At 53.8% G+C, this 23017-nt stretch overlaps 2 protein-coding genes across 2 annotated transcripts; both read right to left on the reverse strand.

The window, feature by feature from the left end:
• Nucleotides 1–211: 211 nt before the first annotated feature.
• Nucleotides 212–5871, reverse strand: GPR162 (G protein-coupled receptor 162). The gene is made up of 5 exons (XM_079936483.1): nt 5787–5871; nt 2911–4210; nt 2009–2198; nt 1258–1415; nt 212–955 (listed from the first exon to the last, which is right to left on the reverse strand). Exons 2-5 carry the CDS (start codon nt 3775–3777, stop codon nt 410–412), a joined length of 1761 nt encoding a protein of 586 aa, XP_079792609.1. The 5' UTR covers nt 3778–4210; nt 5787–5871; the 3' UTR covers nt 212–409.
• Nucleotides 5872–8261: 2390 nt separating this feature from the next.
• Nucleotides 8262–22022, reverse strand: CD4 (CD4 molecule). The gene is made up of 9 exons (XM_079936511.1): nt 21676–22022; nt 21370–21534; nt 12746–12904; nt 12104–12334; nt 10787–11125; nt 9855–10055; nt 9160–9281; nt 8774–8841; nt 8262–8477 (listed from the first exon to the last, which is right to left on the reverse strand). The coding sequence occupies exons 1-9, from the start codon at nt 21722–21724 to the stop codon at nt 8447–8449; spliced, it is 1365 nt and encodes a 454-aa protein (XP_079792637.1). The 5' UTR covers nt 21725–22022; the 3' UTR covers nt 8262–8446.
• Nucleotides 22023–23017: the final 995 nt, after the last annotated feature.

A 23017-nucleotide genomic window follows, 5' to 3' on the forward strand; every position in this document is an offset into this window, starting at 1 on the left:
CCACACCGCCCTCCCGCCCAGCCCAGCCCAGCCCAGCCCGAGGTGCTCTCAGAAGGCCGTCTCTGTGAATGTCTGCATGTTTCTCTTTCTCCGTGTATATTTCTGTGCCTCTGTCCAGTGTGCCTGCTTCAGTTTGTCTTCTATGAGCCATTCCAGCCCCCGAGCCTCTGACCATCCCCTTTGCCACCACAGCACATTGGACACACAGGTTTCCATGGTGACACTTCAGACTTTAATACATTTTGCTAGGGATGATGGAAGGTGAGTCAGGCATCTGGTCACTTGGATGGGAGACAGCAGGGGTTCCATCTCCCCAGAGTCTGGAGGCAGCTGCCTCAGGGTCAGGGACAGAACGAGGCGTTACGCAACCAGGCCCCCCCACCCCCGAGTCCAGCAGGCCCACCTGGGCTCACAGGGTCAGCTGGGAGAAGATGGGGTTACCTGGGTCCCAAGATCCTCCCCAAGCTCTTGCACTCCCCTCACCTCCTGTCAGGGAGCAGCGTCGCCCTGCACTTAGCCCCAAAGGAAGTCCAACGACTCTGCTATCAGGGGACCCAAGGGAGAGTCGGCGGGGTGAGACTCCCAGCGGCCTGGGCCGGCGAGGAGAGGGCCCCGGCGAGGCCGTCGGAGAAGGCAGAGGTGTCTCGTCAATGAAGGTGGTGATCTCCTCTCGGAAGAAGCCTGGACCCCGTGGGGGTCCCCCACCTGACCCCAGAACCCCGCCCTCCAGGAATTGGCGAAGGCTGGCCAGCCCCCCGCCTTCAGCCTCCTCCTCCTCCTCCTCCAGCCTTTGTCTCGGTCCCAGGTACTCAGGAGGGCCCCCTAGGGCCCGGCTCTGGGCTGGGAGGACCCGGATGTCATCAGAGGATGACCACTTGTGCAGGAAAGAGCCAGGTGCCCGAGGAGTAGAGAAGATGTTGATCTCATCGTGGGACAGACGGCGGGACAGAGGGACCTGGGGAGAGGAGCAAGTAGACCCAGGGGTGCTGCCGGGACAAAGGGGGTAGAGGCAGGAACCAAAGTGGGGACTCTGCAAGATGGTTCCACCCCTTACACTTCTGCAAAACATCCTCTGATGGGCAAACCTGGTTCTGAGCGGTCTGAAGGGGAGCCTCCCTTGCCATGCCTTCCTTTCACCTACTCCTCATGTGCCCTGCAGGCTGGGGCTAGGGAATCGGGGGTCGGGCGGATAACAGAGACTGGAGAAAAGTAGTGAGGGGATACCCAGAATAGGAGGTGTACTGCCTAGTCCCATACCTGTAAGTAGTGGACCCTCTCAAGAGGGGGAAAGAGCGTGTGCCTTCCAGGCAGCAGCTTCACTTGGGTAGGGTCCCTACCCCCTGGTCCTGTGGCCCCATTGGCATCAAAGCGAACTTTGCACACTCGGCCATCTGCATAATCATCGCAGCCCCCATCTAGGAGAAAAAAGGGGCAGAGTGGTTACAGGCAGGGAACACCCACTTCCCCACCCCCTTTAAAAGCTCCCACCCCCTTATAAGCTCCCCAGAGAATCCTGTTTCCATTAGTCTGTAAGCTCCAAGAGGAAAACAAGAGCGGCCAACGTCTGTTCCATTCGGTGCGGAATCCCTAGTGATTCATACATATAGACACACTTATCTGAAACAGTTACCCCTGGCCCCCCAATCCCACGCCAGGAGCTGTCCCTGTAGCTGGGGAGTCTCTCTCAGGAAGCTTAGCTTTCCCTTGGTTCCACAGCCTTCCTTTATGGTTGTGTTAGTTCTCTGGACTGTTTCTTAGGCTCGGCGGAGGCAGAGCTGGCTAGTGTGGCCTTCGAGGGGGAACAGACACCGAGAGGAGGAAGCAGTGGGTGTGCATCGGGGTGATGATTGGGGAGAGGGGAGCCACGAGTCAACCCAGGGGCGCTGCAGGTTCTGTCCAGCAGGGGGCACTCCAGGGCAGCCCGTCCCCACAAGAAAAAGGGCTGGTAGAAAAGGGCAGGAAAGGGAGCCGACGCCTAGGAAAGCGAAAGCCCAGCCCCTCCTCTGACCGTCGTCGCCATCCTCCTCGGACATGATAGCCACGCACTGCTCCCACACCGTGCGCACGTCGGCGCGGTAGCGCTCGCAGGACCAGATGAAGGAAGGCAGCAGCAGCGTCTGTGCCATGGAGCACCACAGCACGGCCAGCACCATCCAGGGGGGAGCCGAGTCCGACTTCAGGGAGAAGAAGCTCACCACCTGGCAGGAGGATGGAGAGTGGCCCCGGGTCAGGGCCCGGAGCCGAGGGGGCCCACTCGACCCCAGATCCGACATCCTAGTGCAGCCGAGGGCGGGGCAAGAAGTCAGGAGCGGATGGTCCGGATCACGTAGGATCGGGACAGAGGCAAAGCTGGCGGTGAAGAAGGCTGAACAGAGGGGAAGGGATTGCCTCAGAGGAAGATCAGGACAGAGTACTGGAGAGAAAGTCCAGGGGTGCAGAGGGAGAGGAGCAGACGCCGTACAGTAAACTTGAAGACAGACTGAAATTCAGAAAGAGGGACTAGATGGGGATGCAGAAAGCTGGGGGCGGGGGGGGGGGGTGGTGAGCTCTCTGGGGTTGCCACCCAGGGGTGCTCAAGACCCTGTTGTATCCAGAGGGAGCTCGGGAGTGGAGTGTGGAGCTTAGCAGCTGGGTGATGGGTCTTGGGGGCTGAATAGTGGAGCTGCAGGATAGATGATGGAGCCAGAGGACAGGGAGTGGGACGGAAGGATGGATGGAGTTGAGTACTGGTCACTGGCGAACAGGCTACGGAGCTGGGCTAGTGGGAACTAGGAGATGGATGATAGAGATGGGGGTTCACAAGTGGGGCTGGGTAGAGGACAGGAAGAAGGATGATGGAGTTAGAGGTCAGGTGATCATGCTGGGGTCTGGGTATTGGAGAGAGCAGGTGGGGGGGAGTCCCAATCTCACCAAGATGGGCACCCCTGTGAGTGAGTCATAGAGAAAGACGATGGCGCTGACCAAGTTGGTGACCTGCAGGGATGTCTTGGCCGACTCGGACCCATCCAGCGAGGACCGCCGCTTCCCTCGGGCATCCTCCACCACAATGGCCGGCACCTCAAAGGCTGGCCGGGTGCCCAACCCCCCTGGCCCACCCCCCTTGGCCCCGCCCCCAGCCCCCGCTCTCCGGGCCTGTTGAGCCCTCCGGGGCCGGGCCCACAGCGTCTGGTAGAAGGTGATGGCCACACAGACCAGCCCCATGACGATGCCCCCAAGTAGCAAGAGGCTGAAGCAGACGCCAAAGCCGAGGCCAATCTTGGAGACGATGAACTGGCAGCCGCGGGCGTAGTAGCGCTCGCCGTTGTTGTGCCAGCCGATGGAGGGCAGCGTGGAGAGGATGAAGCTGACCATCCAGATGCCCACGACGGCGTGCAGCGCCTGCTTCTTGGCGTTGCTGAGGCGGTAGTTGACGGGCCAGCGCACCATCCACATGCGGTGGTAGGAGAGCGAGGCGACGGTGAAGCAGGTGGCCAGGGCCAGCGTGTAGTAGGTGGACACAAAGACCTTGCAGATGCTTTCGTTCCAGTCATAGTCGGAGGAGGCCTGGCGCCGGAGCTGCACCACAGCGAAGGTGGTGAGGGGCACGGCCGCCATGAGGATGTGCGTGCCTGCCAGGAAGCAGAGCAGCAGCTCCAGCGGCTTGTGCTTCTGCTGCTTGGCCGAGATGCTGAGGATGATCCAGGCGTTGGCCAGCAGTGCCAGGAGCCCGCAGGCCAGCCAGGACAACGCGTTTGAGCGGAGGGAGGCCTCCTCTGCCCCCGCCCCACCCCGAGCCATCCTTCGTCGGTCCCCCCACCCCCCTTGAGCTCTTGGGGGTGGGGGCTAGGTCTCACCCAGGAGCCCCACTCACACGCACCCCCATGATGCCCACAGTCCTTGCCCTGCAGTGAGGCAGGCCGCCCCTAGGCCTACCCTAGTGCTCAGCATTGCACGGCTGACCCAGCTAAGGTCAGGTGTGGAGGGCAGGGGAGGAGACGGAGGGTCAGCAGAGGTGGTCCTCCGCCTCCATGCTGGGTGGGACCCTTCCAGAAGTATCCCTGTAGTTGCTGGGGGAGGCAAGCTGACCGCTTTCCCAACTAGGAGGCTGGCTGGGAAGCCCTGGTCCCCATGTCAGGACTTCCAGCTGTCTTCTGCCTCTGGTGCTAGGCCAGTCAGGGGTCCTCCGGATGCCTCAAGGGGCATGGGGGCGGGGCTCAGCCGCCTGGACACCCTGCAAGGGAGAGATGAGGTGTGGAAGGGGCGGAGCAAAGCTGGGGTCTAGGCTGGTCTCCAGCTGGTACCCAAGGCTCCCTTCTCTTGAAATGACAGAAATGACTGGTTACTAGGGGTCATGGGGTCACCCAGAACATTCTCCTGCCTTAAAGCAGACGGTCACTCTAACACCCCACACGGATGAGAGCCCTGCTTTCCAGACCTCCAGGAGAGAAGGTATTCTGACCTCCTGTCTCCCATCCTTCGTCAGCCATTTTTCCTGCTTCTGGCCCTCCCGGGTCCCTCTTTCTGTCCCCTGCTCAGCACTCCTCAACCGCTGTCTTCACATCCCTGAATCTCTCCTCAGAGCTACCATGGCAGAGGTAAGACTCACTGGAAACTGGGATATGGTATTACAGTCATTCCCCAACCTTCCAGGCTCCTGGGTCCAGGGGTCCAGGTGCTCAGTTCCATCTCCCCAAGCCTGCATCACCCGCCCACTCACCGGGTATCTGGGAAGATGGGAGAAAGGAGGCTGGGACCGAGGCGGGGGTGGGGTGGGGTGGGGTGGGGGGTGGCAGGGAACCCGAAGACAGGGGAACCACTGACATCAGAAGCATCCAGAAAAGGAAAGAGGGGGAAACTAGGGGGAAGGAGGAGAGTTTGAACAGAAGAGAAGGAGAGAGGGGGCAAAGTGATAGTATTTGAAAATAGAAGGAAAAGCCAAGAGACCCCTGGAGAGGAGGCTTTGGGGGGAGGTGAGGGGGGGATGGAGGGAGGGAGCAGGGAATAGGGAGGCTGAGAAGAAAAGCCCAGTGTTCAATAAGGTTCAGACTCCCTCCACCTCATAGACCCCCACTCTTTCCTCCCCTGTCCTGAGCCTCAGTTTCCCTCTGATGGGAAGGAGGATGTTCTGAATTTGGTGACTCTGAGCTTCATCGAGCCCTGGGGAGGGGGTTCAGAGGAACTCGGGTGAAAGCCTGAAGAGAGTGGAGGCAGGAAGGATGGGCATAATGGCTTTGGGGTAAGCGAGGTAAAAATGGGGCACATCAGTGGTAGGGTCTGTTTCCTGTAGCAGACCCTTAGACCCTTGCCCTCCCCAAGAGGTCCTAGTCCATCCCCCACCTTTGTCTTCCCTCGGAGCCCAGTACACCCTAGTTGCCATGGCAATGGCCAGCTAGAGGGAGATGGAGGGAATCGGTCAGGAGCGCCCCCCATCTCCCCTCCAGCCTTGGACCCCTTCCCATCCACACCCACCCAGGCCCAGAGGGTGGGCTCGGGAAGAAAGAGCTGGGGACTCGGAGAGGGAGGGAGGCAGGAAGGATGTGAAGGGCAGAGAGAGGAGGTGAAGGACGGAGGGAGATCAGAGGAAGGTGGGAGGGGGTCCGGGGGACTCCAGGGCGGAAAGGGGTCCCTCGCCCTTCGGGGTAAACGGGTAAAAGGTCAGGCGGCTCCTCCCTCCTGCGGGCCACCCACCGCGGTCTCCAGGGCAGAAACAGCAGGTGGCTGGGGAGGAGGGGCCGGCCCGAGGGGGAGAGGAGGCGGCGGGGGGAGAGGGGAGGGGACCACGGGGGACAGGGCCGGGGTCGCCTTACCTCGGGCTGCGCCCAGCACTGCCATGGAGACAGCACTCCCGACGCGGCTCTCCCCGGCTCCCGCCGCCTGCCGGCTCCAGCTCGCCGCCCTCCTCCCTCCTCCCTCCTCCCTCCGGGCCTCCCTCCTCCCGCCCGTCCCAGCCTCTCCGTTCGGCCCCCTACGTCCCCCCGAGCCCCTCTCTCCCGGGGTCCTGCCGCCGCAGCCCCGGGTCGGGACGGAGGCGAGCCTTGAGGGGCGGGGGCGAGCGCGGGGCGGGGGACCGGACGGTGGGGACTTGGAGGGGGAGGGGCGAAGAAGGCGCCAGGAGGGAGGGAGCGAGGAGGACGGCGGGGAACCGGCTTCATTGGAGAACTGGATCGTGTCCTGCCCCCACCCCACCCGGTTTTCAACACGAACTCAAGCTCGATGAGGCAGCTGGTGTTGCTCGGGGAGTTGGACACGTGTGTCACTGTGTGTATCTGTAAGGGCTGTGCCCGGGCGTAGCTCACGCGGGCATGTGCTGGAGGCTGCCGAGTGAGGGGCGCTGGTGAGGACGCTGGGGCTGCTTGCGGGATGCGGGGTACACAGGCTGAAAGAAAGCACCCCACCAATACACACCACTTCCCCCTCCTGGAGCACAAATTCACACTTGTGTGGGCGACACACACAATTCTCCCGCACACATCACAGTTTTTCACGTGCAGGGCACACACAGCCCCTGCAGTTTCTCCCCTTCAGTGTATCACACACCCGCACACTCAGGGCCCTCTGGGGTGGGGAGGTGGGTAATCGGCCTCCAGAGGATTTTTCCCTCCCCAGGGAACCTTCGTCTCCTTCCTGGGGCAAGCCTGGCAACCTCTCCTCTGGGTCTGACCCCACAGATCAGAAGATTCCAGGTCCCCAGAAAAGAGCCATCTCTCTCTCTCTCTCTCTCTCTCTCTCTCTCACACACACACACACACACACACACACACACACACAAATGAAGAAGAGCATCTTCCTTAAAGTCAGTCTCTTGGATTTTTCTGTCAGCTCAGGGAGGCAGGGGTGGGGAATGGGCAGGAATACAAAGCAAGCCACGGGGAGCCCTGGAGACAACCGGGTGTTCTTCCTGGAAGAGGCGGCAAGCTGAAGGGAAAGGAAAAGGGGGAAAGGGTAGGGACTGCGGGACATGGTGAGAAAGGGAAGGGAGGAGAGGCAGAGGAGGCTGGGGATCCTGAGAGAAATGGATCAAGAAGAGGAGGAAGGGGTTTCCGTGGTGGCGCAGTGGTTGAGAGTCCGCCTGCCGATGCAGGGGACATGGGTTCGTGGCCCGGTCCGGGAAGATCCCACATGCCGCGGAGCGGCTGGGCCCGTGAGCCATGGCCGCTGAGCCTGCGCATCCGGAGCCTGTGCTCCGCAACGGGAGAGGCCACGACAGTGAGAGGCCCGCGTACCGCAAAAAAAAAAAAAAAAAAAAAGAAGAGGAGGAAGAAGAAAGCTTGTAAACCCAATTTTCTTGTCTCCTGAATCATTTGGCGGAGGGATGAAGGGGGGTATGGGGCAGGGAGACTGAGGCCCAGTGGGTATCTCTGAGGCCCAGAGGTACCCTCAGAGGGTTCACTGTCTGGCCAGCTCCCCACCCTGTCCCCCTGGCAAAGCTCACCTTCTAGAAGGTTCTGATAGGGTGCGTGGCGGGTCACTGTGCTCCAGCCTGTGCCCTGATTAGGAGAACTACAGGTTTTGTCCTCTGGTAATAGGATTCTGCTGAGATGAAGGAGGGATCCTCGGCAGGGAGGCCCTGAACTCTCTGAGGCAACCTCCCTGCGGTGAAGGGAATCCAAGGTAGTACCGGGCATCTATGACCAGCCAACTGCAGAGATCTGTGTGGTATTTGCCCCTGTGTTCAAGAGACAGCAGTGGACCTAGAGGTCAAGAGACCTGGGCTAGCCCACGTACTAGCCGTGTGAACCTAGGTCAGGCAATCACCTGACCTCTCTGCATTCCATTTCTGGTCTATAAACTGGAGATAATAATCTTGGTCCTGTCACTACCAGTCTTGTAGGATTTTCATGAGGTTCAAATAGACTAAGGATGTGAAACTGATTTGTAGACAGCGCCACGCTGCTTGGGTGGTAAGGAACTGTATCTGCGCACGAGTGTGCCCAGGGCGCTGGTCTGTGCTCAGGTCGGGATGTAAGTCTGTGGTTCTGCTGACACAGGGTAAGACGCAGGCAGAATGGAGCAGCACAGGCTGGCGGTCAGGAGCCTTTGGATCTGGACCCGTCCTTGACGGGCTGTGTGACCTTGGGCTAGTCCCTGCCTTCTCTGGTCCCAGGGTCCTCTCCCGAACAGTGACCGCCCTGTGCTTCGTGCTTCAGACACCCAGCCTCACCCTCCAGGGCAGGCAGGGCCGGTCCCACGTGCTCCCCTGAGATGCAAGTGAGCAGTGAGGGAGAGGGTCGAGAAGAAATCATCAAAGAAGGGCTAGGGTTTGAGTGAAAAGGAAATGGGGAAGAGGGGGTGTGAGCGAGCCTCTGGAAGAGCGGACCCAAGGCCCACTGGACGGGGAGGGCAGGAGGCAGACAGAGGCGCTATGCTGGCTACATTCATCTGGTCCGCAGGCCCAGGAGACCAACAGGAAATGCAGGGGGAGCCAGCTGGGGAGGCTGCAGATGGGAAGCTCCTCCTGGCTGGGGCCTCAGGTGAGACTACATGTCTTCTGGAGCCGGCTGGAGGGACGAAGAATAAGAGGAGCGTGTCTGTTCCTCCCCAGCTCCTTGCTTTCCAGGCCCTCCCTGGCTCCCAGACCCTGCTTTTCTCTTCCAGCTCAGTGATGGCCTCCGGACACATCGCAGGCCCCCTGCCCCTCACCTCGCCGTCCTCCACCTCCCGCCAGCTACCTACCTCCTGGGCCATCCCTGCCTGCTTCTCTCCTCTCCACCACCTCCCTCTAGCCCCCCTCTCCTCTTCTTCCTCCCCTCCCTTCCCTCTCTTCTCCCCCCTTCCCTCTCTGCCCCCTAGTTACTGCGAGCAGTGGCAGGTCTTCTTCTCACTGAGGAGTCTCTTGATCTGAGATGTCCGCTGTGCCCGGCGCTGTCCAGGGAGAAAGAGAGGAGTCGTGAGGGTCCCAGGCCTCCGAAAGGGAGCTGCCCCTTGGAGGGGGGCGTGGGAGGGGAGAGGCAGTGACTGTGGCTGAGGCCATCTGTCCCAGAATTAACTCTGCGCCTTCCTGTCTCTCCCTCCGCGTGGGATCTGGGACGGGGCCCAGCTGGCAGTGAGGCTGCTGAGCAGCGGGCCGAGGGAGCCAGAGCAGAAGCAGGTCACCGACACAGGGTACCCTTGTTGCCGCACAGGCCTCAGGTGCGCAAGTGCCCCGCGGGGGAACGAGGGCGTCTGGGGAGGCTCACTCACCCTGCGGTGCCAGTATTTAGCAGAGAAGATGCAAAATCCAGTGAGAAGCAGAAGACTGGCGACCCCCCCCAGCACCACAGCCAGAAGCTTCGGCCAGGCGCGGGCGAGCACCGGGGGCAAAACTGCAAGAGAGAGAGCTGTGCTCAGCTCCCTGCCCGCTGCACTCAGGCACAGGGCACGCAGCAGGGGGGCCCGAGGAGGGAGGGCCTCGTTGCCCTGCCACACTTGGGTCTGGTCCTTGGGCTGGGAGAGCGGGGCAGGGTGCACGGGGCCCTCAGGGGCCCCCAGGGCTGGAAGGTAAAGGCTGGGGAAGGGGTTTTAAGGTTTAGACACTGCACTGTACCCTGGGGAGCTAGAAGCGGCGGTCCACGCTATGTGCCATGCGCATGAATGTGTGTATGTGTGTGTGTGTCTCTCTGTCTGGGTTTGAAGAGGAGCCAGGGAGGGGGGCTCTTGGTCAGGTAGACCCCATGCCTGGGCTGTAGACCTTAGGGAGATGGGAACTTGTAGGACTACAAGAGCCCAGGACCACACCCCACTTCACCTCATCACCCCTGTGTCCAGGCACCATACCTATAACCCACCCATCTCAGAGCAACTGGGAGGCTGGGTGGCCTCCACCAGCCTTGGGAGGGTCCCACGGTGGAGGAGGTCGGGGCTCGGGGTTAGGCCACGGAATCTGGACTCTCACTCACTCTTGACCTTGGATTCCAGCAGGACTTTCCCCTTGTCGCTCAGTAGACACTGCCACATGCCTGCTTCGGGGCCCAGCACCGTCACCAGCTTCTGCTGATCTGAGACCCTCATACTCTGGTTCTCCTTCTTCAAGCTCAGTGTCAGCCTGGGGGACGTGGGTCCCAGCACCTCACAGGTCAAACTGTTTGGGGACTTAGTCACTGCAGAGGGACAAGAGCCTGAGACTGGGAGCCTGGACCTCTGGGTTCCCAGCACCTCCATGCTCTAAGGCGATTCGTAGGACAATGAAAATGACACTTTACATTGGCATTCCTCTTTTAGCCTCTCAGAGCACATTTTCATGCAGTTATGATGGAGGAAACAGGGTTTTTGAGGTCCAACAGTCTTACATTTGAACCCCAGCCCCACTGCTTACTATCTGTGAGTCTCTGAACAAGTTACTTACCCACCTGAGGCCCAGACAAAAATTAAATGGAGAAATACATGTAGAGCGCTTGACTGGGGCCCGGCAGGTACAAAGCATCGAATATTAGCCGTTATTATTTGTGAAGTTGTTAGGATGATCAAGGAGATAAGGATGGGGAGAACTCAGTGTGGCGTCTGACCTTGTCACCATCACTGTCGTACTGTTACCCTCTTTAGGAGAAAGCCGAGCCACAGAGGGGTCACAGGGGGTCGGGCAGAGGCAGAACCAGAGCCTGGTTCTCAGGGAGGACCCCTGGGAATTCTAGTGGAGGCCACCTTAGGCCGGCTCTTGGATGTCAGGGACGGACAGAGCATTGCAACGTCAGTTCAAAACCAGCCCTTGATTGGCTCCATCAGGCAGCCAGGGCCTAGGCATCCCTCTGGGGGCCTGTCCTGCCTTGGAGGGTCCCAGGGCCAGGTCCCTCCAGCCCCACCCCGCCCTCACCTTCTCAGCCTATCTCCTCACCTCTCATCACCACGAGCTTCACTTCCTGATACAACTTCCCCTTGGTGAGATTCAGGGTCAGGTTTCCAGAACCTGCGTACTGAGGCAAGGCCTGGGGCAGAGTCAGGTGGAGGGGGAGCTCCTTACTCATGCGGAGCTTGAGGTCCTTGCGAGCCTTTCCCACAGTCACCTTTCCGTTGTTCAATGTGAAGGTGATCCAGGACTCGGGGGAGGAATTCCCCTTTGCCTGCAGCCAACTCAGCTCCCCGCTCAGATTTTCATCTCCGAATGTGAGTGGGAAGGAAAAGTTCATCTGCTCCCCCTCCTTTGCATAGACTGTGCTGGAGACCTCCTGGAAGGCTGGAGGGGGACGGGAGAGAACCCGGGTCCATACGCAGGCACGCGGCGGGTAGGCACGTGGTGGGGGGAGACGGGAGGAGACCAGGTGAGTCCAAACACCCAGGCTGCCATTCGGGCGCTTAAACTCCCATCTACCTCTCCTCTCCTCTCTCAGCTCTGCACCCCAGGGAGGTCCCACGGCAGCAGCCCCTCCCCCTAGAAGCCCTCCTAGAACAGCCTAGCCACAAGGGCCTCTCCCTCCTCAGGATCCTAGAGCACAGAGGCCATTTGGCCTGCACCACTTGGGTACATAAGTTATCACCCTTCACAAGATAAGAGCAAATCCTGGCTGACTACGTGCCAGGTGCTGTTCTAAGTGCATTCCGTACGTTACTTCTGCTCATAACACGACAAGGTAGGCTAGACCATCCCTGTTTTACAGATGCAGAAACCAAGGCACAGAGAGGTTCAGTAACTTGCCCAAGGCCGCACGGTTAAGCCAGAGCCAGGATTTCAACCAGAGTCCACACACTTCACCACCGCACACCCTACCGTGTGTCCCGTAAGCACCTGGAGGACAGGATCTGGGGTGGTGCCTGCCTTCTGGGCTCTTTTTTCCCTCCCGAAGCCTAGCTCAGGAGGCATCAAGTTTGCAACGTCAGATTTCATCTGGACTGGCTTGCTGCTCTGAGTGTCCCTGAATTAGTGGCTTTGCCAACTTGGTGGGAGGGGGGAGCTGAGGCAACGGAGAACATAGACGCCCTTGACAGCCCTCCTTTGGGGCTTCCTCCTGGGTCTCTGGGGTCCCTCACGTCCTCACATCCCCTGTCCCTCCCTTCCCCCATGTCCACTACCCTGAGACGTGGCTGTAAATGAGAAGCTTGAGGAAGAGAGGGCCCAGTATGTCCCCCAGGGCAGACCCAGAACTGGAGCAGCAGCGAGAGCAGAGGGACCGTCTGTCAGGCCAGGGGGCCTGCGGAGGAGGGGAGCGCCTCTTACCCAGCACCAGGATGTGCTTGTTGAACACCAGTGTCTGCTGGGCCTGGGAGACGGTACATGTCCAAGTGCCACTGTCCTGCAGCCCCACCTGGGGCAGTGACAGGCTCTTCTCATTCTTCCTTTTATTCCCTGGACCTTTCCATTGCACTGAAGGGTTACTACCAGAGGGGCCTTCCAAGGTCAGGGTCAGGCTCTGTCCCAGCAGCAAGCGGGTGTCCGAGCTGGCAGTCACTGTGGGGGGAGCAGGCCAGTTGTGTCACACACACGCACCATCTTCAAGGAGAAGGGAAGAAGCCAGGAGACCAAGGGTGTCTCTCCGTTACCCCCATCCCAGCATCTCCCTTCTGCCCATCCCCAGCCCAAGGCAGCGTTTCCCTTTCCCCTCCCCCTCTCCTTGTCTCTCTCAGTCCTCCCTCTGTCTCCTGCCTTTCCATTTCCCTCACCCCCACCCCTAGGTCTCTTTGACTCCCCCTGCCTGACCCAAGGCCTGAGGAGGGGCTGAGGAGATGCGGCGGCCTGTCTGATCAGTCTCTGGACTGTTGAAATGCCACCAGCTCAGGTCCTGGTTTGGGCACAGGGATGGGAGTCAAGGAGGAAGGGAGGTTGGCTGGAGGTGTCCTCATCCCAGGCTGCCCCACTCACATCTGAACACCTGCAATTCCACCTCGATCTTCTTGTCCTCCACTTCGCAGATGTAAGTCCCCGAGTCAGGTACTTCAAGATCCTTGATGACCAGAGGAAAGGATCCTTGGTCCCACAGGTTTATTTTTGATTCGACTCGAGAGTTCAGGTTGGAGGCACCTGGGAGTAGAATGCCACCGTACTGAGGAGGTTGGGGTACCCTGGAGGCACGGCACCCCCTGGCAAGGGCGGTGCCCACAACTCTGCTGATCTGAGTTGCTCATTTCCAGCAGAATCTGCCTCGGGTCCTAATCTGAGAACCCCAGACTGGCGAGGAGGTCCCAACACATTCTTTTACCAGGCCAGGACAACATCTCACTAACCCAAAATATAAAATCTTACCTTCATTTAGAGAGCACCAACTCCTACATGCCAAACACTTTACATGCATCATCTCAAGTAATCTTCACAACAGTTCTGAGAAATAGGTACTGTTTTGCTTATCTTGCAAATAAGGAAAGTGAGGCTCAGAGAAATTAAGTAGTTGCCCAAACTCTTGCTAACACGTTATCGGCAGAAACATAAACCAGTACAATTTCTTTGGAAGGTAATTTGTTTTGTTTTCGTTTTCGTTTTTAAAATTTTTATTGGCGTAGAGTTGATTTTAAATGTGTTAGTTTCTGCTGTACAGCAAAGTGAATCAGTTCTGCATATACATACGTCCACTCTTTTTAAAATTCTTATTCCATACAGGTCATTACAGAGAATTGAGAAGAGTTCCCTGTGCTATACGGTAGGTCCTTATTAGTGATCTATTTTATATACAGTAGTGTGTATATGTCAGTCTTAATCTCCCAATTTATCCCTTCCCCTGGAAGGTAATTTGTAATGTCTACCAGAATTACAAATGCACATACAGAACTAAATGTTCACCAAGGAAGGAGAGGTTAAATAAATTAGAGTTCACCCATTCAGTGGAATGCTATAAGAGAAGAAGGAGAAGGATCTTTCTATTCTGAGATGGAATAATATCTAAGAAACATCATTAACTGAAAAAAGCAAGATATTAAGCAGGCTACCATTGCTTGAAAAGGAGGGGGAAAGTTATTTAACATCTATCTATCTATATCTATCTATCCATCTATCTATCTGTCTATCTACCTATCCTGCCTGGTATATGAACAAATATTTCTAGAGGTGAATGTAAGGAAATGGTCGCCTTAGTAGTCCCTAGGGAGAGGAAGTGCATCCCCATAAGACAGGTGTGGGAGGGCTTTTCACTTTATGCCCTTTTCTACCTTTTGAATTTATTTTATTTTATTTTATTTTATTTTTTTGTGGTACGCGGGCCTCTCACCGTTGTGGCCTCTCCCGTTGTGGAACACAGGCTCCGGACGCGCAGGCTCAGCGGCCATGGCTCACGGGCCCAGCCACTCTGCGGCATGTGGGATCTTCCCGGACCGGGGCACGAACCCGTGTCCCCTGCATCGGCAGGCGGACTCTCAACCACTGCGCCACCACGGAAGCCCTACCTTTTGAATTTTGACATCAGTAAGTGGTGGAGCCAGGATTAAGATTCAGGCTGTTGGGTACGCTGTGCAGTACTGTCTCTGGAAAGTTCTGCAAGCACGGACATGCGGCCTCCTCCAGTCTCCTCATCAGAACAACCAGCACCCAGAGGAAGCTCTTCTCTTTAGCTAACTATTTTCTGGGTGCAGCAGCAGCCCCAGAACTTCATTACAATGAAGGGCTTTAGCAGCTAAATTTGCAGAGCGAAGACACAGGCTTTTACTTAGAATGTGTATTTGCAGGGATGGGGTGAAGGCGGCTGAGATAAAGCTCCCACCCTCAACCCCCTGGCCCTCTCCCCATTTTGGCCTTGGTGTGGGAGACGTACTGTCAAGTCGGCCGTCATTCTCCTTTCTTGCCTCTTCCAGACCCCACAGCCCCTTCCCGCTGCTCAGGGCCACCCTCTCCAAGAGACCTTTCCAGATAACCTGTAGCCCTGGGCTCACACCCACCCCCGATTTTCCTCCAGCTCTGCCCACCTCCCCTTTCATTTGTCCTGCAGGAGTCCCTACCCTACCTGCTCTCTCCCCTGGATCCGTGTGCTGGTTAGCTCCCCAATTTTTCTGAAATCCTACTACATTCCTTTTACAATCTACCAAACTTCTTGAAGGGGTAGCCTCCTCTGGTTCTGCCCCCGTGTGACTTCTTTCGATTCTCTCCTCCACATCTGAGCACCCTTCCCTTTTCTTCCCCTTGGACTCCTATTCTGCTGTCTACATTTAGGTGCTACTCCGGACTCTCTCCTGGATCCTCTTCCCCGTTTCTGTAGACATTCTCAATTCCACTGCATCCCCTGTCGGCTCTGCAGATGACCCCCAGCCCCAGCCTCTCGCCTACATCCTGGGCCCACGTTTCCAGTGGCCCAAGGGATGACTTTATCTGGATGTCCTGCCATCACCCAAAACGCAATTGGTTCCAAATGAAATGTAACACCCTTTCCCTAAAATAACTTTTCCTCCTTGCTTCCCTTTTAAAACGTCTTCCGAGCCTCGTCATGACCCCCTTGTCCGGACTGTTCCATACCTTGTAAAAGTGATTCTACTTTGTGAAAGGTCAAAGGTTATCAGTGCATCTGGGATCAATTCATGGAGGAGACCAGTACTGAACCAAGCCTTAAAAGAAGTTCAGGCGGTGAGCTAGAGGAAAGGGTTGCAGCAAGGACATCTAGGAAGGGGGAAAAGCTCCAGGAAAGCTGCACAGGCAACCACCTCAAAGCAGTGAGGAAGGGGCTTCCCTGGTGGCGCAGTGGTTGGGAGTCCGCCTGCCGATGCAGGGGACATGGGTTCGTGCCCCAGTCCGGGAAGATCCCACATGCCGCGGAGCGGCTGGGCCCGTGAGCTATGGCCGCTGAGCCTGCGCGTCCAGAGCCTGTGCTCTGCAATGGGAGAGGCCACAACAGTGAGAGGCCCGCGTACCGCAAAAAAAAAAAAAAAAAAAAGCAGTGAGGAAAACACCTGGGTGTGAGGTTTCTGGCTGGGGAGCTGCAGCAAGCGATGCTGAGGGGAAGAATGTCAGGCAGAGGCTTCCAGGCTTAGCCTAATGGACTAGGGAGTGAAACACGCAAAGCATTGCTTTGGGAGCCGGTACTGCTGCAGGAGGAAGAGAATTGAAGTAGGAGAGACTGGTAGCAGAGAGAATTGCCAGGAAGCTTCCACTGTAATCCAGGGGAGGGGTATGTAGCCTTGGCTAATGAGGGTGGAGTTCCCATGAGAACAAAGAAGATGAAACAGAAAAACACTTCCACGGGAAGGAATGGCCATAAGCAGTGACTGATGGGAAATCAGGGACTGAAGTAGGGGAAAAAAAAAAATTGGCTCTATGGTTCAGAAACTGGGGGAGTCAGGAGAGTGATGCTGCCATGGTCAGAGATCAGGAAGCCGGGAAGGGGAGCTGTTCTGAAGGAAATTCAAATCATGGTAACAGAACAAAAACGTCAACACAAAAGAGGTAAGAACGTTTAGAAGGGAGTACATATGTTTCAATCTCACAGGCAATCATAGAAATGCAAATTAAACCAACAATGATATAGTTTTCAACCATCAAATTAGCCAAAAAAAAAAGTTTTAAATATTACTATTCAGTGTCAGCAAGGGTGCTGGTGAGATAGGCACACAGTGACATTATTATCTAGACTTATTGTAAATGGCTAGAACCTTTCTGGAAGTGATCTTGCAGTATATACCAACTTTTTTTTTTTTTTTTTGCGGTACGCGGGCCTCTCACTGTTGTGGCCTCTCCCGTTGCGGAGCACAGGCTCCGGACGCGCAGGCTCGGCGGCCATGGCTCACGGGCCCAGCCGCTCCGCGGCATGTGGGATCTTCCCGAGCCGGGGCATGAACCCGTGTCCCCTGCATCGGCAGGCGGACTGTCAACCACTGTGCCACCAGGGAAGCCCTGTCTTTAGTTTTTAGAAGTTTAATTATGATGTTTTTTTAAAATTTATTTTATTTTTTAATTTTATTTTTGGCTGCATTGGGTCTTTGTTGCTGTGTGCGGGCTTTCTCTAGTTGCGGTGACCAGGGCTACTCTTCATTGCAGTGCGTGGGCTTCTCATTGCGGTGGCTTCTCTTTGTTGCAGAGCATGGGCTCTAGGCACGCGGGCTTCAGTAGTTGTGGTACGCAGGCTCAGTAGTTGTGGCTCACGGGTTCTAGAGCACAGACTCAGTAGTTGTGGTATACAGGCTTAGTTGCTCCACGGCATGTGGGATCCTCCTGGACCAGGGCTCGAACCTGTGTCCCCTGCACTGGCAGGAGGATTCTTAACCACTGCGCCACCCGGGAAGCCCTAAGAAGTGTCTTGATGTGGATTTCTTTAGGTTTATCCTGCTTAGGTTTTGCTCAACTTCTTGAATCTATAGGTTAATATCTCTTGCCAAATTTGCAAATTTTTCAGCCATTATTTTTTCCAGTACTTTTTCAGTTCAATTTTCTTTCCCTTCTCCTTCACTCATTGACACAAATATTACATCTTTTGTTAGAGTCCCACAAGTCCCTATGGCTTTGTTCATTTTTTCCACTCTATTTTCTCTCTGTTGTTCAGATTGTGTAATTTCTATTGTTCTATCTTGCAGTTCACTGATTCTTTCCTCTGTCCCCCCCACCCCAATGTGCTGTTGGGCTCATTCATTGATCCCTTGTATTTTGGTTATATTTTTCCATTCTAAAATTTCCATTTGGTTCTTTTTATATTACCCTTTTTTTTTGGCCAGGCTGTGCAGCTTGTGGAATTTTAGTTCCCCAACTAGGGATCAAACCTGGGCCCCAGCAGTAAAGCACCAAGTTCTAACCACTGGACCAGCAGGAAATTTCCAACATCCTCTGTTTCTTTGCTGAAGCTTTCTGGTTTTCATTTGTTTCAAGCATGTTTGTAATTGTTTGCTGAAGAACTTTTTATCATGGCTGCTTTAAAGTATTTGTCAGATAATTCTATCCTCTCTTTCATCTCAGTGTGGGCATCTGTTGGTTCTTTTTTTCATCCAGTTTGAGATGTTTCTGGTTCTTAGTATCAAGAGTGATTTTCACTTGGAACCTGGACATTTGAGTGTTATGTTATGAGATTCTGGATCTTATTTAAACCTTCTTTTTTAACTGGCTTTCTTTTATACCATTCTTATTACTGCCAGGTAGAGGAAGAAATCTAGGTTCTCCCCTCACTCTCCACTGTGCTAGAGGGGGATGCTCCTCATAACTGGTCAGGGGTGGAAGTTCCAGTTCCCCACGTGGGGAAGTTCCAGTTCCCCATGTGGTCTCAATAGATCCTGGTTACTACAGGGTGATGGTAAAGGTCTTGACTCTCCACTAGACCTCTTCTGACACCACCCCAGCAGGGTGGGGTGCCTCCTGACTGCTGGGTGGGGTGGAAGTCCAGGATCTTCCTGTGATCTCCACTGACTTTACAGGGGGTGGAGGAGCCTTCTCACTGGCTGGGGGGGATGCACAGCCCCATTCTCTACTTTGCATTCTCTGATCCCATCTCAATGGAGGTGTTGGGTGCCTACACAGCCTGGGTGGGGGTGTGTGGAAGTTTAAGCTCCCAGTCAGCCTTTGTTGGCATGGGAGGGTGCGGGGTCACAGTTTTCCTCTGGTGTTTGGCTGAAGTAGAACAGTCGTTATATTGAAGTTTTTTGTCTTGCTGGGTTGCTCCTTTCCTGGTCCTTTGACTAAAGAGAGCAGGCTTCTGTGAGGCTTATTTTCGTCTGTGCCCATCAGAGCTTCCAGGTTGCCGGCTTCTTCAGCTCCAAGACTGGGGTATTCGAGGCAAAAAGAAAACTCGCCAACCTGTTGTTCTTCAGGCCCTGAGGTCCCTACCAGTCTGCTCTCTTCTCAATACCTTTCAGAATCTTCTTATGTTAGTTCTATATGCAATGTCTAGGTTTTCATTTGTATTTCGTGAGAGGAAGAGTGAAGAGTATGTTACTATGGACTGAATTGTGTTCCCCCAAAATTCATATGTAGAAGTTCTAACACTCAATGTGATGATATTGGGAGATAGGGAGGTAATTAGATTTATATGAGGCCATGAGGGTGGGGCCTTCCTGGAGGGATTAGTGCCCTCATAAGAAGAGACCCCAGAGAGCCCTCTCTCTGTCTCTGCCATGTGAGGACAGAGCAAGTAGGTGGCCGTCTGCAAGCCAGGAAGAGAGCTCTCTTAAGAACCCGACCATGGGGCTTACCTGGTGGCGCAGTGGTTAAAAATCTGCCTGCCAATGCAGGGGACATGGGTTTGAGCCCTAGTCCGGGAAGATCCCACATGTGGCAGAGCAACTAAGCCCGTGTGGCACAACTACTAAGCCTACACTCTAGAGCCCGTGAGCCACAACTACTGAAGCCTGCACTCTAGAGCCCGTGCTCCGCAACAAGAGAAGCCACTGCAATGAGAAGCCTGCTCACCACAATGAAGCATAGCCCCCACTTGCTGCAACTAGAGAAAGTCTGCACGTAGCAATGAAGACCCGACGCAGCCAAAAATGATAGATAAATAAATAAATAAATAAAGAACCCAACCGTGCTGGCACCCTGATCTCAGGACATCCAGCCTCCAGAACTGTGAGAATATGTGTTTCTCTTGTTTGAGTCACCCAGACCATGGTATTTTGTTATGGCAGCCCAAGCAGACTAATATGTATGTCTACTCAATTTTCCGGAAAGCCCTTGTTTTTTATTATCTGCATAGTTTCCCACAGTTGTACCATAGTTTAACCCTTTCATCATTGATGGGTTTTCAGTTTGAATTCTGTGCTTTCATATTATAAGCAATGCTTATAACAACATCCTTGCACAGGTTTCATGAAATATTCCTGATTTTATTTCTGTCAAATAGATTTTCCAGGGAATTCCCTGGCGGTCCAGTGGATAGGACTCTGCACTTTCACTGCCAAGGGTGGGGATTCAAACCCTGGTTGGGGAACTAAGATCCCGCAAACCGCGTGGCATGGCCAAATAAATAAATAAAATAAAACTATTTAAAAAATAGATTTTCCAGAATAGCTATTACTAGGTAAAAAGATTTTAGAACTTTGTACTTAGTAAACATTGACAGATTACTTTAAAAAATTAGCCTAATAATTGATTGTCCCATCATGATATAATGTTCTGAGGGAGTAGGATAAAAAGTATGTATAGTATGATATCATCTATGTAAATAATATATATTTTCCACACTAAACAAAGATCAGAAGGAAGTAAATGAAAATGTTAACAACATATCTCTGAGTGGTAGAATTATGTGTGCATTTGATTCTCTTCCTTATTCTTTTCTGCATTTGCCAAATATTCTATAATGAGCATGTAATACTTTAAAAATCTGGAGAAAAAAACAGTTAACATCAATAAAATTTACATAAAGGAAGTAACATATTGAAAAGTGCACATTGATATACAGTTGCATCTTACTATAGCAGATGCCATTTCAGCAAAATTTGTATAATAAAAAGATATCTAAAGAGCAAGCTGACCTGGCCCACAGATTTCACTTCTAGGAATTCATCCTACAGAGACATTTGTACGTTTCCAAAGATACCAGGTTTGACTCACTGAAGAATTCTTTTTTGTGAGAGCAGTAAAATGAAAATAGCCTAAGTGTCGAACAATATGGGATTAGTCAAATAAATCATGGTATAATTATACAAAAGAACTATGCAGTCACAGAAAAGAAATGAGGTAGAAATATATAGAGAGGGACAGATATATGCAGATACAGATAGATGCACACACATATTGAATACAGAACAATCTTCAAAATACCTGCATAATTTTAAGAAAAAAAAAAAACCCAAGGTTAGAACCAGGGGCACTGTTATGGTGTGCTCATTGCCTGAACGTCTCTTTTGTTCTTTACTATATTATATCCCCAGCACCTAGAACATTATCTAATTACTTAATTAACATATAGCCTCTCTCTCTCTCTCTCTTTCTCTCTCCATATATATATATACATATAATATATACCCATATATGATAAATTGATTTTATGTAAGAAGAGAGGGGAACCTATATATATATATATATATATATATATATATATGCTTCTACATGCATGGTTCCTCTCTTTTTTTTTTTTTTTTTTTTTTTGCGGTACGCGGGCCTCTCACTGTTGTGGCCTCTCCCGTTGCGGAGCACAGGCTCCGGACACGCAGGCTCAGCGGCCATGGCTCACGGGCCCAGCCGCTCCGCGGCATGTGGGATCTTCCCGGACCGGGGCACGAACCCGTGTCCCCTGCATCGGCAGGCGGACTCTCAACCACTGCGCCACCAGGGAAGCCCCCATTCTATTGCTTTTAATGAAAGTAAACCAAGTATGGTCATGGATCTGTAGCAACAATATTCGTGAAATCATGGGTTTTATATGATAGTTATTTTTCTAATATCCATTAATATAATGAAATTATAATAGACCACCAGAAGCCATTCCCCAGCCCACCAGCAGTTGGCAGAGGGAGGCTCTGCACTTGGAGAGTCCCTGAGACTCTCAGCTGGAACCTCCAGGATCCCAGAGTTTACTCGGAGCTGGGCTCTGACACCAGGGGTGTTCAATCCCTGGGGCTTTCCTCTCTGAACGGGGAGTGGGGCCAGCCTACCTTTGTGCCAGAAGTAGCCGTGACGCCCCAGAATCTTGGTCTGGTAAGAATTTTTCCAGCTGAAGAACAGGCTCTTATTCTGGGAAGCCTTGCAGGGCAGCTCTGCGAGTTCTCCTGCCTTACCCAGCACCACTTTCTTCCCCTGAGTGCCGGCTGGGAGCATCACTAGGTGGAAAAACAGGGGGTCAGGCTTCGAGGGTGTGGCTGCGCTGCCTCCGCCTTATCCGCCCCACACACACATTGCATTTCCCAATCAGCCCCTCCTCCCAGGCCACCTGCACCCAGACTCCAAGTCTGAGCACTCACCCAGTTGCAGCACCAGGAACAGGTGCCTAAGAGAGGTTCCAGGGTCCATTGTGGCTTTGCTGAGGCAGGCAGGGACCTGGGCCTTCCCCCAAAGGAAAGGCAGGGCCTGGGGGAGACACCAGTCATCAGTCAGCAGGCGTTCACCTGGCCTGGGACCCCTTCAGGACCTGGACAGCCAGGCCAGGACCTAGACGTGTAGATCTCTAAACAAGACACCCACTGGACATGCCACACATGCTGTACCCAGACCGGGGGTGGGTTCTCTGCCAGGTGGGACCAGAAACGGATTCTCGGAGCAGGTGGTAAATTGGGACTAGGACCAGGGAGCCAAGCCAGGTCATGAAGGTCCTTGAGTGCCATACTGGGAGGCTGGGACTCGACCCTGGGCGCTAGGGAGATTTACTTAGAGAAGGACAGGAGTAGATTTACAAGATAGATGCCTTCAGCTGTTGAGCAAACAATGAGCTGGAGGAGGTCAAACACTGGAGGCAGGATTTCAAGAATCCTGGTGAGAAAACTCCAAACTACAACTAGAACTACCATATGACCCAGCAATCCCACTACTGGGCATATACCCTGAGAAAACCATAATTCAAACAGACACATGCACCCCAATGTTCACTGCAGCTCTATTTACAATAGCCAGGAGATGGAAACAACCTAAGTGTCCATCATTGGATGAACGGATAAAGAAGATGTGGCACATATATACAATGGAATATTACTCAGCCATGAAAAGAAACGAAATTGAGCTATTTGTAGTGAGGTGGATGGACCTACAGTCTGTCATACAAAGTGAAGTAAGTCAGAAAGAGAAAGACAAATACCGTATGCTAACACATATATATGGAATCTAAGAAAAAAAATGTCGTGAAGAACCTAGGGGTAAGACAGGAATAAAGACACAGACCTACTAGAGAATGGACTTGAGGATACGGGGAGGGAAGGGTAAGCTGTGACAAAGTGAGAGAGGCATGGACATATATACACTACCAAACGTAAAATCGATAGCTAGTGGGAAGCAGCCGCATAGCACAGGGAGATCAGCTTGGTGCTTTGTGACCACCTAGAGGGGTGGGATAGGGAGGGTGGGAGGGAGGGAGATGCAAGAGGGAAGAGATACGGGAACATATGTATATGTATAACAGATCCACTTTGTTATAAAGCAGAAACTAACACACCATCGTAAAGCATCATTTAACTCCAATAAAGATGTTAAAAAAAAAAAAAGAATCCTGATGAGACAAGATGAGGCCTGAACTCAGAGAGACGGACTTGAGGGAGGAGCTCTGAATTAAAACTCCCAGGACTGGGACTTCCCTGGTGGTCCAGTGGGTAAGAC

The sequence above is a fragment of the Stenella coeruleoalba genome (genome assembly GCF_951394435.1).
Source record: "Stenella coeruleoalba genome assembly, chromosome: 11".
Taxonomy (NCBI): Eukaryota; Metazoa; Chordata; class Mammalia; order Artiodactyla; family Delphinidae; genus Stenella; species Stenella coeruleoalba.

Coding starts and splice junctions, on each gene's coding strand:
- GPR162 (XM_079936483.1), bottom strand. CDS start 3,777: ATGGCTCGGGGTGGGGCGGGGGCAGAGGAGGCCTCCCTCCGCTCAAAC. Junction 2,199..2,910: donor TCACAGGGGTGCCCATCTTG/GTGAGATTGGGA, acceptor TCCTCCTGCCAG/GTGGTGAGCTTCTTCTCCCT. Junction 1,416..2,008: donor CGAGGAGGATGGCGACGACG/GTCAGAGGAGGG, acceptor TTTTTCTCCTAG/ATGGGGGCTGCGATGATTAT.
- CD4 (XM_079936511.1), bottom strand. CDS start 21,724: ATGGACCCTGGAACCTCTCTTAGGCACCTGTTCCTGGTGCTGCAACTG. Junction 12,335..12,745: donor GGAATTGCAGGTGTTCAGAT/GTGAGTGGGGCA, acceptor CTCCCCCCACAG/TGACTGCCAGCTCGGACACC. Junction 8,478..8,773: donor AAGACCTGCCACTGCTCGCA/GTAACTAGGGGG, acceptor TCGTCCCTCCAG/CCGGCTCCAGAAGACATGTA.